Source organism: Corvus brachyrhynchos, unplaced genomic scaffold, assembly GCF_000691975.1.
Source record: "Corvus brachyrhynchos isolate BGI_N302 unplaced genomic scaffold, ASM69197v1 scaffold3, whole genome shotgun sequence".
Classification (NCBI taxonomy): domain Eukaryota; kingdom Metazoa; phylum Chordata; class Aves; order Passeriformes; family Corvidae; genus Corvus; species Corvus brachyrhynchos.
Genome location: NW_008237619.1, coordinates 2,320,150 through 2,335,624, shown reverse-complemented (window position 1 = coordinate 2,335,624; position 15,475 = coordinate 2,320,150). Strand labels below are relative to the sequence as shown.

At 41.8% G+C, this 15,475-nt stretch overlaps 1 protein-coding gene across 9 annotated transcripts in view; it reads left to right on the top strand.

Annotated features, from left to right (window-relative positions):
* The window catches only part of LOC103613982 (TPA-induced transmembrane protein), a 37,601-nt gene that overhangs the window by 5,837 nt on the left and 16,289 nt on the right, over positions 1–15,475 (top strand). For 3 of the 9 annotated variants that reach the window (XM_017731766.1, XM_017731765.1, XM_017731758.1), the window contains exons 2-3: positions 521–591; positions 12,654–12,668. Coding sequence is in view for 2 of the 9 variants with exons in the window: in XM_017731768.1 (XP_017587257.1) it covers positions 521–591; positions 1,972–2,162; positions 3,081–3,082 (264 nt within the window). In the remaining 7 variants the exon portion in view is untranslated. The other 6 variants (XM_017731761.1, XM_017731768.1, XM_017731767.1 and 3 more) reach the window with 6 other exon arrangements.

The window sequence follows — 15,475 nt, the reverse complement described above, 5'->3', positions numbered from 1 at the left end:
ATAATATGGGTTAAACATCCTGTGTGCTGCATTCTCTTATGAGTACACGACTACAGCCTGGGTTTATAGCTGTGATTTCTAGTGAACCAACACAACTCTGAGTTACAGCTGAAATAAGTTCAGCATACACGGTAGTGCTCATTTGGACATTGTGGGAAGGCAGTCTCAGGAGAGACACCCTCCCCTCTACAAAGTAAGAGTTAGAAGAGCCTTTTGGCACTAATTAAATCCCAAATCTAACAACATCAATTGCACATGGCAACATGAGCACATGCTTTTAGTTCACCCTGAATGCCTCCATTGTGTTAGGGCTATATAGCAATCATTCAAATGCACAATTAGCTTCTCTGTCAAATTTAAAGGGACTCTGTACCTTTTCCAGGGCAGATATTTGCTGTTATTTGACCTTCAGCACCTGTTTTTATGCTCCTTAAAGCACCTTGTAAGAATGATTTGCTGTGCTTTTTTTTTGATAGGAAAAAAGAGATTGAATACAAGAATTTTTTTTTTTTTTTCTCAGCTAACAGAGGTCTACAGTTCATCTCCAGCTTTAGGACGTTACTTTAGGTCAGCTCAGGTGATTTCTTTCAGGTAAGCAATTTCTTTCACCAATGTTATCTGAAAATTACAGACTTTTGATGAGACACGTATGTGCTTACGTAAATATGTACAGTATTTAAATCTGTGAAAAATAGGTTGTTTGGGGAAAGTTATGTGTATAGGCAGTAAAAATTGGTCAAAGGATCCTCTGGTGTATCTGGTAAATGATGCTAAAATTGTATAATGGTGGGAACATATTGTTGCTGTGAAGTATCATCTCTGTTATCTTTGGTTTCAATTGCAGCCCTTAATAAACATATTCAAGGATATTTATTAAAAGGAAAATTAATTGCTGGAGTCACTTAAGATTGACGTAGTTTAAGAATTCTTAAATTAAAAAAACAGGGTTCATGGGGAGGAGAGAATCATTTTGTTCCCAAAAGAGATAAAGGCAATACATGTCTCCTGTCATGGAGAAATAGCAGAGAGGCAAGGGAAGGCAGAGAGCTTCCCCAAGGACTTGTGAAAAAGAACTCTTACAAAAGGAGTTAGAAAGACAGGAGACAATCAAGGCAAGTAGATTTGCAAAGTCCCAAGTTCTTTGAGGTAGCAAGGACAGAGGAAGAGCCACGTTGGAATGTGGCAAGGGGCAGTCGTGAGGGCACTTTGCTCCCTTGCCCTGCCAGCCTGGGCATGCCAGCTCTGTTCGATGGTGAGCTCCTTATGGGTACTTATTATGATTTAGACCATCAAGTACAAAGCTGTAGTTCTGCATATATATTGATTAGTTGATACCTCTCTTTCTCTGCCTCTTTGATGTCTCTCTCTTGCTGTCTCCCTCTCTTTCTTTCCTTTTATTTTCCCCCATTCAAGTATTTTTTGAAAATGTTTTGAATCCTGTGAGTACAAAGGGTAGCTGTTGAATCATAGTTTTGGTAGACCACAAAAAACAAAATCTTCAGAGATGGTCTCCAGTTCACTGGTTTGTGTAATCCATTCCAGAGCTGAGTCAGGAGCACAGCTGGGTGGTCCCAGGTACTGCTAGCAGGAACACAAACCTTCCTTCAGGTTCCTAGCTAAACTATGTGCAGGATATTGCAACACCTCTTATCAGTAGTTTCTTGTGAAGCACCAGTGCTGAAAACCACATCCCACCAGGACACACATCCAACTGCCCTTTGCACATTTGAAAAAATGTCTCTGGCTGGCTTCAAGTATGTACCCAGTCTCAAGAGCTGTTCTGGGAAGGGAGGGGGAGGCAGAAACTGGCATCTTTGGCAGTTTTCTTTCATAATGCTTTTCTTGGGGAAATTTTTTGTTTTAAATATCCATGCCAACATTGATATGAAAAGTCAGTCTTCTCAAAAAAAAAAAAAAAATAAAAGACCCTGTTGAAACTTGAAGATATTCATCCTTGACTTTTTCTTTCAGTAATGAAAGCTCCAGTGTAATTTATCAGCTAGTGTTTTCCGTACCACCATCAACAGAGGGATTTATGGAAAACACTATGAACCCAGATTTTATAAGGAACATTTTACGTCAAAATATTTATGATGAAGATTCTCTTAATCCTGGGGCATCTGAATGTGACAGATTAAAGTTTGAGCCAACTTCTCTCACATGTAAGTGCTGTACATTATAGAAACTGTTTCTTTACAAAGAGCAGAAGTAGTTATGGGAAAGGAGGAAAATATTTCTAGAAAGGTATTGAAATTCATTAGTAAATACAATTTGCATAACAGTATTAAGAAGATTTTAAAATAGTTTTCCTAAAGTCTTGATATGCTTAACTTAAAACCTGGGACTCACTGTTTTGTCCTCTGATGAGAAAGGGAATAGTGATGAGACTGGTTAGCTGTGGACTCCAACCAAACTTTTCTGATCTAATATTGCAATTTATCAGTACAAAAAAATTCTCTTTGTATGTGTGTGTGCCATAATGGGGAGAAAAAAATATTATTATATATATATTTTTTTTTTTAAATATTTCTCCTTGTTGTATATTTTGTTTTTGAATGCTAACAAATTTTAATTCAAGGGATGAAAAAGACTCCTGATTTTTGTCTTTCTGTAGTTTTTTTGAAAAATTTATTATGCACAGAGATCCCTTTTAAAGGAACCAAAAGTTCATTCTTCCAGGTTTTCTAGGCAGTCATTCCAATTCATTTATATTTGGCCTGATAGAAATGCCTGTATAAAAGTCCCATAAGCTTTGAAGTTATACTGAAAACAATGCATGGAGCTGCCTCCTCCCAGCCCCAATGTACTGAGCCACACCTACATGCTTTTAGAATAATCCTAGGCTAACAATTCAGCATTGCAGTGTATATAAGTGATGATAAGTATGATTTTTCTTGGGACTCTTACCAAGGGACAAGAGATCAAGAAGTAATGAGTTCCAATTTTAAGAAGCATTTTGTTCCTTATATATTGACAGGATTCTTAGGAAAAGTAGTGTAAAAGGAGACAGGAAAAAATATGTTGAAATAACTAATTAAAGTTTCATTTTAATGTTAATATTGTACTGTTTTAACTTCCAGAGAAATGATGGAAAGATTCCTCATCTTCATCATCACATAGAAGAGATGGGATTCCCCATCTATTAGTAATCCCAGGGCAGGGAACTATTCATTAGGTAGAAACACTTCTAAAATAGTTGTCCTGTAAATACTACCTGTGATGCATTATAAATGGAAAATGTGGTCTATTTATGACAGTGTTGTATTGCTATAGCACCATTACCTCCTTCTTCTATATCTCAGTAATCCATTTCATCCTTGAGAAAATAATGTATTCGATGCGTGCTCTGTTGACTTTCAAAGCTCTGGTTTGTCTTGCCTTATGATTAAATCTGAATGTTCTGCACAAGCTTTAAGAGCAGTCTTGCATGTGACTCCTTTCTTCTTCTCTTGGCTTATCAAAAATTATCTGCACAGCTTCATCTTTAATGCTCACTTCCACCCAAATCCATATCTTTTTTTTTCCCTCCTAACTTCATATGCCATGTTTCCTTGTTGCTCTTTCCTTGTAAAAGAGGGTGAAAACCTAAATATATATATATGTGGGTATATATGTATTTGTATTCTTTAATTACATGCAGGCCTTTTGCACTAGCTTGTTAAGAAAGCTTCAACTCTCATAACTTCCTTATTCTTCCTACAGTCTCCCTGGATAAGGTGCTCTTTGCTCTATTTTTCTCTTCTTCAATGTGAAATACAAAAGAAGAAAGCAAAAGCATGAAAAAAACATGCCTTGTTCACTAGCGCACCTGAATGTCAGAGGAATCTTTCAAGGCTCGAATTAGCAGTGTGCTTTTATAGTTAACTACTGCTACTAGTGAATAGACAGCTACTTGACCTGTATTTGTAAATCTGAAGACTAGTCTATACCCTTAATTAGAGTTCCTGCCCAGCACTGGGGGTAAAAATGAACAGATGTAAGGTATTTGCCTTAATAAGGCAGTAAATTGTTGTTCTTGTTGATGAGAGACCAGATGAGATGAATCAGTGCCGAGAGGAAGATGCTGAAGCAGACGACGTAGGCCAGCGTGGCATTAAAGTTATAGACAGTAATTGGCTATAACATAAAAATTAAGCATTAACTTTATGCAGAATGAAATGTATTCACTACCCTGTTAGTGAAGTATATCTTGTCATTTATTTATAGCCTTATAAATGCTAGTACTGTTGGATAGACCCTTTTATTTTAAGAAACATTTTGTATTGTAAGAAATATGTCATGGAAAATTGTTTTTCTCTTTTTCTAATAAGCTTATTTAAGGAGTAATCTGACAATATTACTGTGCATTAAATTATTTATTTTTACTCTTAAAGTGACTGTTTTCATTCTTTAGCAGCTCTAATCTTTCAGCTGTTTGAGTTGGAAAATAGCCGTTAGAATGCTAAATGCTGAGCTGTATGAAGCATGTATGACAGAGCTATACACTCAAACCTGTAGTTGTTGCTGCATGTGTTTAAATTGAGCTAGGGAAACATTCTGGACCAAATTGGTAGTTTGCGTGACTCTCATATTCATGGCTAATTCTGATCCCCTCTTGGTTTGTAAGATATAGCATTGATTGTAAGAACTATAATTTCTCTTGCTGTAATATTCTATGCAGCATACAGCTAGAAGAGAGCTGTAAGGATCCTTTTGATTCTTACACTGGGGAAAGATAAACTTCATGGCTTATATGGCTTGTCCCAAAAGCAGCAGGCTATGAAAGTACCAGCAGCAAAGAAATAAGTTGCTGTTGAGATGCTGCTCAATCTTATTGCTCTCACCAAGACACCTGATCATTTCCTTGAACACTTCTTTATCTTGATTCTAGGAGCTGAAAAATAATGTAATTATTTGACTTCTTTATGATGATACCCATAAGAGCATTGTATGTTGAGAGAAAAAAAGGAATCAAGCATTCATTTTTTTCCCAGCCATCCTCCTCTACTTCCATACCTTTACCCCAGAACCTCACAGGAAAGAAGGAGGTGGAGCTGTAGTAAGATGTAATATTCAACAGAAAATGTCTGACTTTACAGACTGCATCCAGTCAGGTTTTGAGCTCTCATTGAAGGAAGTGTCAAAAAAAAGTGGTTTCTGGTTATTTATCTGTGAGGTAAGTTGATCATGTAAAAGAAAATTAAGCAGTGAATTAATTAAGACTCAATCCATTAGGGACACAGGAGTGTGAAAACACATTTTTACATCAAGTTAGCTATTTTGTGTGAATGATCAATATTAATTTTAATAGAATAAATGAGGATAATACTTTAATGACTGAGACACTGTTAAAAAGCAGCTTGTGAGTGTACAATCAGCCCTTTAAAATCCTATGGCAAGTACCACCTGTGTAGCCACAGCAGCCAGTATGAGCTTTGGACAGACTCATCTGCCTGCCACAGCAGTGACACCTGCATGTGCTGGCAGTGTGCCCATCCACTGCTCTGTGCACTTGCCCATGGGACTGTCCCCAGCATGGAAATGGCAGGTGGGAGTCACAAAGGCACTGCACCATAAAGCCAGGGCTGCAGCCAGCAATCACATACTACATACTAAGGAAGACTTAAAATCAGAAAAACTGTTTAACATTTTCTTCCATACTCTTTTGTTGCAAAAATGGAGGGAGCAAAAAGCATGTTTAAGCAAGAATGCAGGCACATAATCACTCTATGAGCTCTGGTAAGCAGCTGAATACCTGGTTTCAGTCCTTTGCACATGAAATGCTGCTTGCAGAGAGGGGTGCTGGGCTGTGAGGAGGTGATACTCTAGCATTGCAGAAAGCACAAACCAGAGACTCCAGCAGGAGTGAGCTGGAAGCATTGTGTCATGGAAACAGCACCGGGACTTCTGCTACTGAGAGATAGCTACTACCTGGGCAGTGTCAGTATTGACTGTTTTCTCAGTGGGTGTAATAGGTTTTTGCATGCAGTTTATTGTTTGGGGTTTTTTTATTTAATTCCATCTTCATTAAGACTTCACACTAAGTAGTATTACATTAGAAGGGGGAGGGGAGAATTTAAGAAATTAGTTCGTTGTAAAAATTGTGCATTGTACAATGGTACAAATCGAGCAGGTCAGAGAAATTTTGGACAAGAGTAAGTGCATCTAGCACAAGGTTTACGCTTTCATTTAAAACATGAAACATTCCCCAAACAAACAGAAAAACCCTGTTATTATTGCATTTTTGAGATTTATAGCAGTAGTTCTTTAAGGTACCTTTAAAAAAAAAGTATTATAAAAGTCCAGGAAAATGTACAGCCTCAGTTTCTTCAAATATTGTAGCTCCAAATTTTCTATAGAGGAACATTGTCTTATGATGGCAGTTGCTACTGATTCCTCGTGGTTTAATTTTCAAGTCCTGTAGCCAGACCATGTTTCTTTCTCTGATCAGCTGCTCATGGACAGGTTTGTCTCATAGCAAATGGTAGACATAGCCTAATGAGTAAGCTTGGTAACAAGAGAGAGATATTTGTTTGAAGACCCGACAGCAGAGGTAGGATGGGTTATCATGGCTGCACACACTGAGGCAAAGAGTGCCTTCTAAGTTACCAGGACATCATCATATTCACTATGCTCTTCAGGGCTGGTAACATCTGCCTTCTTCTTGGGCACACTGACAAGTGCATATTCTGTCTGATTACTGTTGTCAATCACAGAGACTTCATGTTTTACATCGTGGCTGACAGTCGAGTACCACAGTTCACTGGAATTCATAGAATCTTTTTTGGCAACATGTTCCTGAGGGGGAAAAGGGGGAAGAGAGAAAGAGCAAAGCTTCAGTATGATTATACCCTGAAGAAGTTTGGAGACGTGAGCAGATCTGGTATAGCCTGTATACTCATGCAGTGCTGTTGACTAACACACGCAGTACTGAGAAGGGATCGTAAATCCACAGTCATTTCCCAGCTGTCCAGGCCGTGGCTGTGCACCTGGAGAGCCCAACAACCCGCGGCCCGGCCTAGCGGTGGTGACATGGTAAAAGCTCATCCCCACACGAGGGAGCACAGCAGCACAAATGGAGCCGGGCAGCCTGAATCATCCCGGGCCCCGGCTCCCCCCAGGGAGGTCCCGAGAGAGAGGCCATCCTTGTGACATCCACCCAATGTATGGGTGGGAATGGGAGCTGATGGGCAAGAAGGGAAAGTTACATGGGACATTTTATCGATGCATGTGAAGGGAGAGCATGTGGGGTTTGAACAAGACTTAGTATGGAGTGTTTAGGGGAGGAACTAAAGGAAGGGTGTTCAGGGTGACTTGCAGAGTAAAAAGCATAAGAAAACAGAGGAAGGGGAGGGACAGGAGTCACAGCAAGCTGCCAGAGAGACTGTAGGGTCTGGGAGGCAATTAAAACCCAGGTGCATGTGTGCGTGTAGCTGCACAGGAGATGCACTGGCTTGGAAAGGGCCCTGGCTAATCCCTTCCCCAGCAGCCCTCATCTGATGGTCTCCTTGAGAGCAGAGGGAGGAGAAAGAAGAGCCATAGCAAAGGAGGAGGTAAGATTGTGTGGGCAAATGCCTTCCCCACTCTGTTTAGACTTGTCCCTCCTTTTGCCTCCTGAAGGTGTTTGCTAATGGGTTGTGGGTGATTATTAAACAGCTAGCAGGATGACTCATTAAAGGGACAATGTGCACTGATTAAGTACTTGGAGCCAGAAGTTAAAAAATTGTTTGCACTCCTGTTCTTGATTTGAATGCACTGGGTACTGAAGCCAGTAAGTACAGGCTTTATAGGGGTATTCTCTGTTGTCTGCTGTAGTGGCAGTACTTTGAGTGAGTGTTGCTGGGTTCATGGTGACATTTGTAGCTACCTCTCACACTCTTTTAAGGTAATAGAGGTCTCTGTTTCATGGGTTAAAAACCCCAAAGGGTTAGCTTTTATTTTTCAAGCCTAGAAGCAGGACAATGGTGTTAGAACAAAATTCCTGCAGAATTTGCCTTGGATTTTCCAAGTTTATGCTAATCATACTGTCTGTTTAGATTCTGTTTTGCATGAAAGATCTTCTGACCTTGAGGACACTTCACTGAAAATAAATTCTGATTTTTTATTTGAGGTTTTATAAAGTTTTGAGATTTAGAAATTCCAGAAATTTTAAGGAGCAGATAGACAGGATAGACTTGCTTATAATCAAGTGCCTGGCTCTCTCCTTCCCTAGCCATGATTGCAAAGATGGGAGGACAGCATTATTTCTCTTAATGTACGTGTTAAATGAGAACAGGTAGGCTCTTAATTTTCATGAGTGGCTCTCAGTCCACTGAGTGAAGTCTGGAGCACCTCTTTTCCCTTCAAACACATAGGTCTAACCAAGACTTGCTCTGAGTCACATTTTCCAGAATCCTTCCAGTCATCATGTTTTGAAAGGCTGTTATTATCAACCTTCTCTTATCAGTAGGGAGACTGAAGTGCAGAGGTGGAGTGATTTCTCCCACATGCCGATGGAGCAAGTGTGAAAACTTCCATTATTCACAAACCAACTTTAACACTCAGAAGGGGCGTCTCTCCTATTGCACTAACAGCCCTGCCAGGACTGTCTTCAAACCACACTCTGGGACTTTTCCTTGGGACACCAAAACTCTCAAAACCAGACAGCTACTTGGCAGGTTCCCCGTTACAGTTCCACCCCCTCCTCTTCCCCCACAGTCCATCCCACACTCACAGGTACAAATGATGAGCTCATTTCATCTTGCCCACTTTCTTCAAAATTTTCTGCTTAACACCCACTTATCTGCTGGGCACCAACTTTTGCTTTACTGATGTCATCTTTATTAAAAAAAAAACCCACAAACCAACCCAGTTAGGCTGCTAAAATGCAGCACTTCATTCTGCGGTACATAGGGCTTCTGGTGATAGCTCATCATCAGGGACTCAAGAGGCAACTTCATTTACCCTCTGCTAAAATGAACTATTTACAAAGCAGAGGCAGCAAACCACAGGTACTCAGCTCCTGCCTCTCGGAGCCCAGTATATTAATACACACAAACAACCACAGACAAAGAACCACACAAGACTGTGAAGTGCAACAGTTGAGAAGAGGCTATTCCCAAACCCCTGCCTTCCAGGATGATAAGTCTGGGCAGAGAAGCAGGGTGCACACCAAGTTATAGGGTTACCTCTTAAATTACTCTGGGGTGCATTGCCAGAACTCCTAAAGCTAACCCCAAAGCAGGGAGGTAAGATGAACGGGCAGTGTGTTTAGCTTACCAGTCTTTCCTGCATTGCAATGCAACTATTTGCTCCATTCTGGTTTATCAGATGCTAAATGTGCAACCTGAAAGGGCATGTTTGGTTTTGTGGGGATCTTTTGTCTTCCTTTTCTTCCTTCTAGAGGCAGTGAGACACTGGAAGGGGAAACCTTTTCCTCTTCCAACAGAAACTTAGCCATTTGTTGATACATCAGCTATTTTTTTATAGTGAAAAGATTAACCAAAACCCTTTAAGCCTCAAAGGATTAAATCTCCCTTTGTTTTTCAAATGAAGATTTCTTTATTACTAAACCTGGTTGGCAATAGTCCATTTAAGTGACTTTTAGAAAGTGTCATGCTGAAACTGAAACTTTTTGGGGAAACACACCAGTAGCCAAGAGAGGCTCCGCTGGCTACCAAAAAGCTGAGTGAAGAAGGGAAGGAGGACAGAGAAGCACCCCCACAGCCCTAAGTTGTGCAGTGGCTGAGGGCATTCACCCAAGACATCATCACAAGGTTCAGCCTCCTGAATTGTCTGATTTGGGCCAGGCAACATTACACTCACCCTCAGAAATTATGAGTGCATGCTGCAGTCTGTTTGGCCACTGGCTGCCCAAGAGTGGGGCTGCATATCAGTGTTACAGTTTTATGTGCATACACTCATTTTGTACGTAGGCTTAAACTGGTGTTTTTCTACATCCTAAGCAAATAGTTTTATTATGGGCTTTTCTCTCTTCTGCAGAAACATGATGGACAAAGGGGAAATGAATTTTAATCTTTACCTTGATGGTACCTGGCAGATAGCTGCAGGTCTGTGCTGAGGAAAGAGGAAGAAAACACATGTGAGTGTCATTCTCTGGTGTAGCAACACAAGACAAGGACTTTTGTCAGCACAGGATTTACTCAGCTACAGACTGTGCATAGGCTGTGCAAAAGGATGAACTTGTGTGACAATAGTAGGGAAAAGGGTTGAACCTCTGAGAGCTAAGTAATTCTGGTGGCTTTTTGAGATTTATCTTTTCTCTAGTTTATACACACTTGTGTCACACAGCACTGCTCACTGACCTTAATTAAACCTAGATGTGCAATCTTGCGTTTTTCTTTTTGTTTTGTTTTTTGCTTCATTTAATTAACTGAAATCAGTTTTACATGTCTGTCTTAGAAATGAAAGTTCTTCCTTGCTTTCTGACTGTATTTTAGCTGTATGACCAGCGCAGCCTTAATTCTGCCTGGGATTGTTGGCTGGGTGCTGGGCACAGAGGCACCATGTGATGTGCCACATGCGATGGGTGTCTGTGTGCATACGTTTGGCAGTCTGAAGCTTTTCTGCAAATTTGTCTCTCTGTGCCATAAACATCTCAGTGGCAGAGGTCTGTCATTTTACATCCTGCTTTCTCCAAGCCTTATCTTTATCAGTCTGGCTGGCCCCTGTTATGAGGTGGATTGAACAGATTTCTCCTGTAAAATTTCAGAGCTGAACTTTCACTTTTGCTTAAGATAACAGGGCTTCTTAAGCATACTTATTTGCAACCTGTCAGGAGAGACGTCAGTCTCTCAATATTGCATTAAAGCTGCCATCTTAGAGAATTTATGGTGTTTTCAAACATTATTGTGCTTCCTTAACACTGCCATGAAATTCCCAATGTACATGACTAACAAGAAGAGGGTTTTTCCTAATACTGCAACTTGTGAAAGTGGTAAAAGTATTATACCTCTGCTACATGAATGGCTTTACCCACAAGAGGTAAAAGGCAGCAGCCTGAATCTAAACCAAGACCTCCTGATTCATGTGAGCACATGTGATCCTGGCTGTCATAGTCTCCCCTATTTGCATATTCAATATGCAGAAACTCTTTGGTTAGGAGAACACCTCATACTGACATCTCTTTAGAGATAAAGTCCTAAACAGTGCTTGTGTATGAGGAACGGGGGCTAGTGTGTGAGCAAATGTAGGCTGTGCTGTGCTGGCCCACTTGCTCCAGCAGCCCTCCACCTCATTTGCCGGGGAGGAAGCAGGGGCACAGCAGAGGTTCCCCCACTGTGGTTCAAGTGCTTGCAAGCCTGTGGGTCTGGCTGTAACATACAAGGGCCAAGTGCCCCATGGCAGGAGGCAGCTGCAAGCCAGTGGCTGAGGCACCTCCACAGCTGGAGGGGATGGCTGCCCCCTCTTGCTGCCGTCTCCGGAGACAAAAAAGACCAAAGAGCCCCCAAGCAATCCAGTACAGTGGGGCATCAGAGGGCAGGTATATTTCCCACCCAATGCAAGGAGGTTTCCCTCCCCTGGGATGCAAAATGCCTTGCCGTGGCTGCTGCCCATGGCTGTGCCTGCCAGCTGCCTCTGCAGCGATGCAGAGGACTCCCCCATGTCCCCATTCACGCCATGCCACACCACACCCGAGGGGCTCAAGCAGCTTCTTTACTTACTTTGCTTGTGGGAGTATCTTTTTCTCTGGATGGGGATGGGCGCTTTCCACCTAGGGCATGGAAATAAGGGTGAGCAGGCAGATCTGGGGCTTCACGGTCCTCACTTCCTGCTGCCAACTGTGGGCACATGTAAACCCTTAGGGAGATGCCTTCTCCAGCTTTTTGGACAAGGCACTTTATGCAGCTTCTCTGCTGCTCTTCTCTCCAAGAGGCAGCCTCTGGCAGGCACCCAGCCCTGCTCTGGGGGTTGCAGAAGCAGGGGCTGCCACAGGGCACAAATCAAAGGTCGAGGGATAGAGGGCAGGTGGCAGCTGTTGGCAGGTGTTACAGCATTTAGCTGATCCTGGGAAGCACCCTAGGAACCCTGGCAGTACAGCAGCGAAGTTTGTGGACTGGAGGAGCAATCAGCCTTTCTGGGCTTGTCCATATTAAAGAGCTCTAGGTGGGTGAGTCAGCAGTAAATATTGGGAAGAGATAGGAAAGAACCAGTCTCATGCTCCCACAAATGATCTCCATCAATCTGACCTCTAGCATGTCTTGGGAAAAAGCAAAAGGAAGAAAAATGTAGCAACAGTGTGAAAGAAAGTGCAAAGACATGAGGGTGAGTGCAAAGCTATCGGATCTGATCTCTAGCACTTGAAGTAATCCTTGCTGGTTCAATCAGAAGACTATACTTGCAGGTTTAAGGACTGAAATCATTTGGCAAATTTAAGAGCCTTTACATTGTGTTCAGTTGCTCTCAGCAAGTTTCTTGGTAATAAGAGCTTTCTGGGGCGTGCACTGTTGCTTATAGTTTACAATTTTGTGGTTGTAAAAGGCTGGTAAGTAACAAACATTTTGCAGTGTAGCATTAATATTTATATGCTAGATTTATATATATAATAAAAATGTGCTAAGGGATATAAAGCTGCCAAGTCATATGAATTTAGGAATTACACACAACTTGCTGGTGGAGGTACATTATGAATCAGTTTCTAATTGTTTATTTGTTTTTTTTTTTTTCTTTCCCAGGACTGAGGTAAACAGGTAATGCCACCATTCTTTTTTGCTGTTGATACTTTCCTTGCTAAATTTCCTTGCTCTTAGGTCTCATTTCTTTTATAAACTACCTAACTTCCTCAACTCACCTGGAATAATTTCTTTCTGCAGATGTCCCTGATGCTCTTACAAGAGTAGCAGAAAGTTTTGCAAATATTAGTGAACTTCCCAATTTTCTGTTTAGTGGGAGAACTTAGATAGCTTTCATTACAGCTGGGCATAAAAATAAAGCTGTAATACTACCTCATTCCAGGCTGCCTACCTGGTTTTCTTTTAATTATAAATAGAGTTTTGCCTATAGTGGATATAAAATCCTCTAGCTTAGTTGGAGATGCCAGTGTGACAATTTCATACAATTCAATAGAAGTCCTATGAGCTACATTTAAAATAAAATATGTATATGTATTTATAATACACATAACTAACATTAGGAGTCTGCTGTAGCTGTCAGATATTGTGAGTTTGATATAAGTATTTTTGTTTCCTGATGTCTATTTATTCCACTTTTTCTTGTTTATATTCAGTTGGCTTCTGATTTTTTAGTCCTGTGCTCAGATGAAAAGGCTGCTGGGTTTGCTCTTCCCCAGGACTGTCAAAAGATAAATACCATATGTTCCTATAGCAAATTAGATGTGTAAGCTGATGCATAACTCTTAGATAGATTCTTATTTAGTCAATCATGTGTAATCCTGCAGGAATATGCATCGCATGGTCTGAGAATTGAAAGCCTTTCTCAGCATCTGCATTCATGCTACAGACATGCTGACTCTTTGAGGCAGGTCCCCAGCAGTCAGAGAAAGGGAGTCCAGCTTGCCTATGGGTGCAGAGGGGTTCTGAAGGGTTGGCATTTATTGGGTTGAAGTTTTTTGAGGCAATTATAAGTTTATTATTAAAAATGCTCGGAAATAGTTCTGGCCAGCAGTCATGAAAGAGGACAAATGTGACTCTCATGAAAATTAGAAAAAAGGCAGATTTCCTTTTCTTTCTCTCCACAGTTTCACTTAGCTCTTTGCAGAGAAGCTTCATGAACCATGTTACAGGCTACAGAGGCTGTCATGCTCGGGAAGTGGTCAAACCAAATATAGAAATGCCTCTAAAAAGCAAACACTCCAAACAGAGGGGTGAAATGGCAGACCTGGGGATGTATAGGAAGAAGGAAAGAGTCAAGAAATTAATTACAGAGGAAGCAGCAGAGTTTACAGATAAATGGTAGGGTCTGCAACATTTTCTCCCAGCACCTGCTGTTAAGAGCTCAAGTTTGTCTTAGGTCTGCTTTGCACACCTGAAACTAAGGTTGCCTTCAGTCTGAATTTACTTCAACCCAGCTGCCAAAGGGCCAAGAGACAGGGCAGTGGATACCCCTGTCTGTCCCTGAATGGGGACTTCCTGGGCAGATGCTGCTGGTAAGGTCTCACAGACACCCACAGAGCCACCTTAATAAGGGGTGATGCCAGCCTCACCTGCTTCCAGAAATATGAAGCTCCTCTGACTTGCATTGAGGCATGACAGCATCAGCCTTCAGGAGGGAGGGCTTCAGTGGGGACCTGCTGCAGCTGTTGTCTCCATCTAACTTGGTGTCCCACAACAAGAGGTTGCTGGTCTAGAAATAGCTGGACCTTCCTCCAAAAATATCCAGTTCTTACCTGATTCCTTAAACCCACCACCTCTGACATCAAACTGCCAAACTCTCAAAAACCCCCACATCCAACCAAGTAAAAAGCACCATCCTTGCTCTGTGGCTGGCTGCTTGGCAAAGAAAACCCCATCACTTCAGTACATTTTAATTGCTGCCACCCCTGTTACTTGACGCTGGGCCCTCCTCCCTTGGACCCCGCCAGACATTGGCTGGTCCTCACCTACATATGGGATAATTCATCTGAAGCTGGTGAACTTTGCCTGCCTGTCTCACTGGAGTGATAATTTTGGGATATTTCATCCAAATGGCTGCCAATTTTCTCACTTCCCTACCTATAGGTGCCCATCTACTTCGATTTTTTTTCAGATCTACTTAAAGTTACTCAGGAGAGATGCTGACAGCTGGATGATGAAACTGCATGAGCCTCATTCCTTAGGAATTGTACGTGGATGGGCTGCCTGTTACGAGATACTTATAAACTTTCTGTTGTAACCTGAACTTTCCCTTTGGCCTGACTCTGAGCTGGCCCTGTGCTGTGGAGCAGAGGAGCCTTTCCAAGCTGACCCTCAGTCTCTGCCTCTCACACTGTTTGGAGAGCGGTGGTAACCAGGACTGGACCTTTGAAGCACCAGAGTTTTGCAAGGATGCTGAGTCACTGCATAAGAATGACTTCTTCTCTGGAAAAAAAAAACCAAAACCAAACCAAAAGCTCCAACCTCGTCATTTCTCCATCCCTCTGAACTTCTGCAAGGTCTGTGATTTTTCTGAAAGACATGGCTTTGTCAGCAGTGGGGCAGCTATGACTGAGGAGGCATGTGCCATGCAAAAATCACCCCAAGCTGGCCCGGCTCATCAACAGCAGCTTGGGTGAGATGAATTGCAGTTGCTCTCTGCCATGCAAGGGCAGCTGGTCGATGCTCTCCCTGAATGACTTCTCCTGGCAGTGGTTTGTTAGAGTTTTTGAAAGTGAGGAAAACAGGGTAGGGAGCTACATGAGCACAGACTGGGGCACAGCACCATGCCAGTTATGTCTTTTATGGCAGTGGCTCCTCCCCTCTGATAGGGGATACAGGTTTCACAGCCCCACCAAGCTAGCAGGAAAAATCTGCTTTACAAAAACTTTATAAAGATTCTTATAAAGAATTCTGTTCTTATTCCT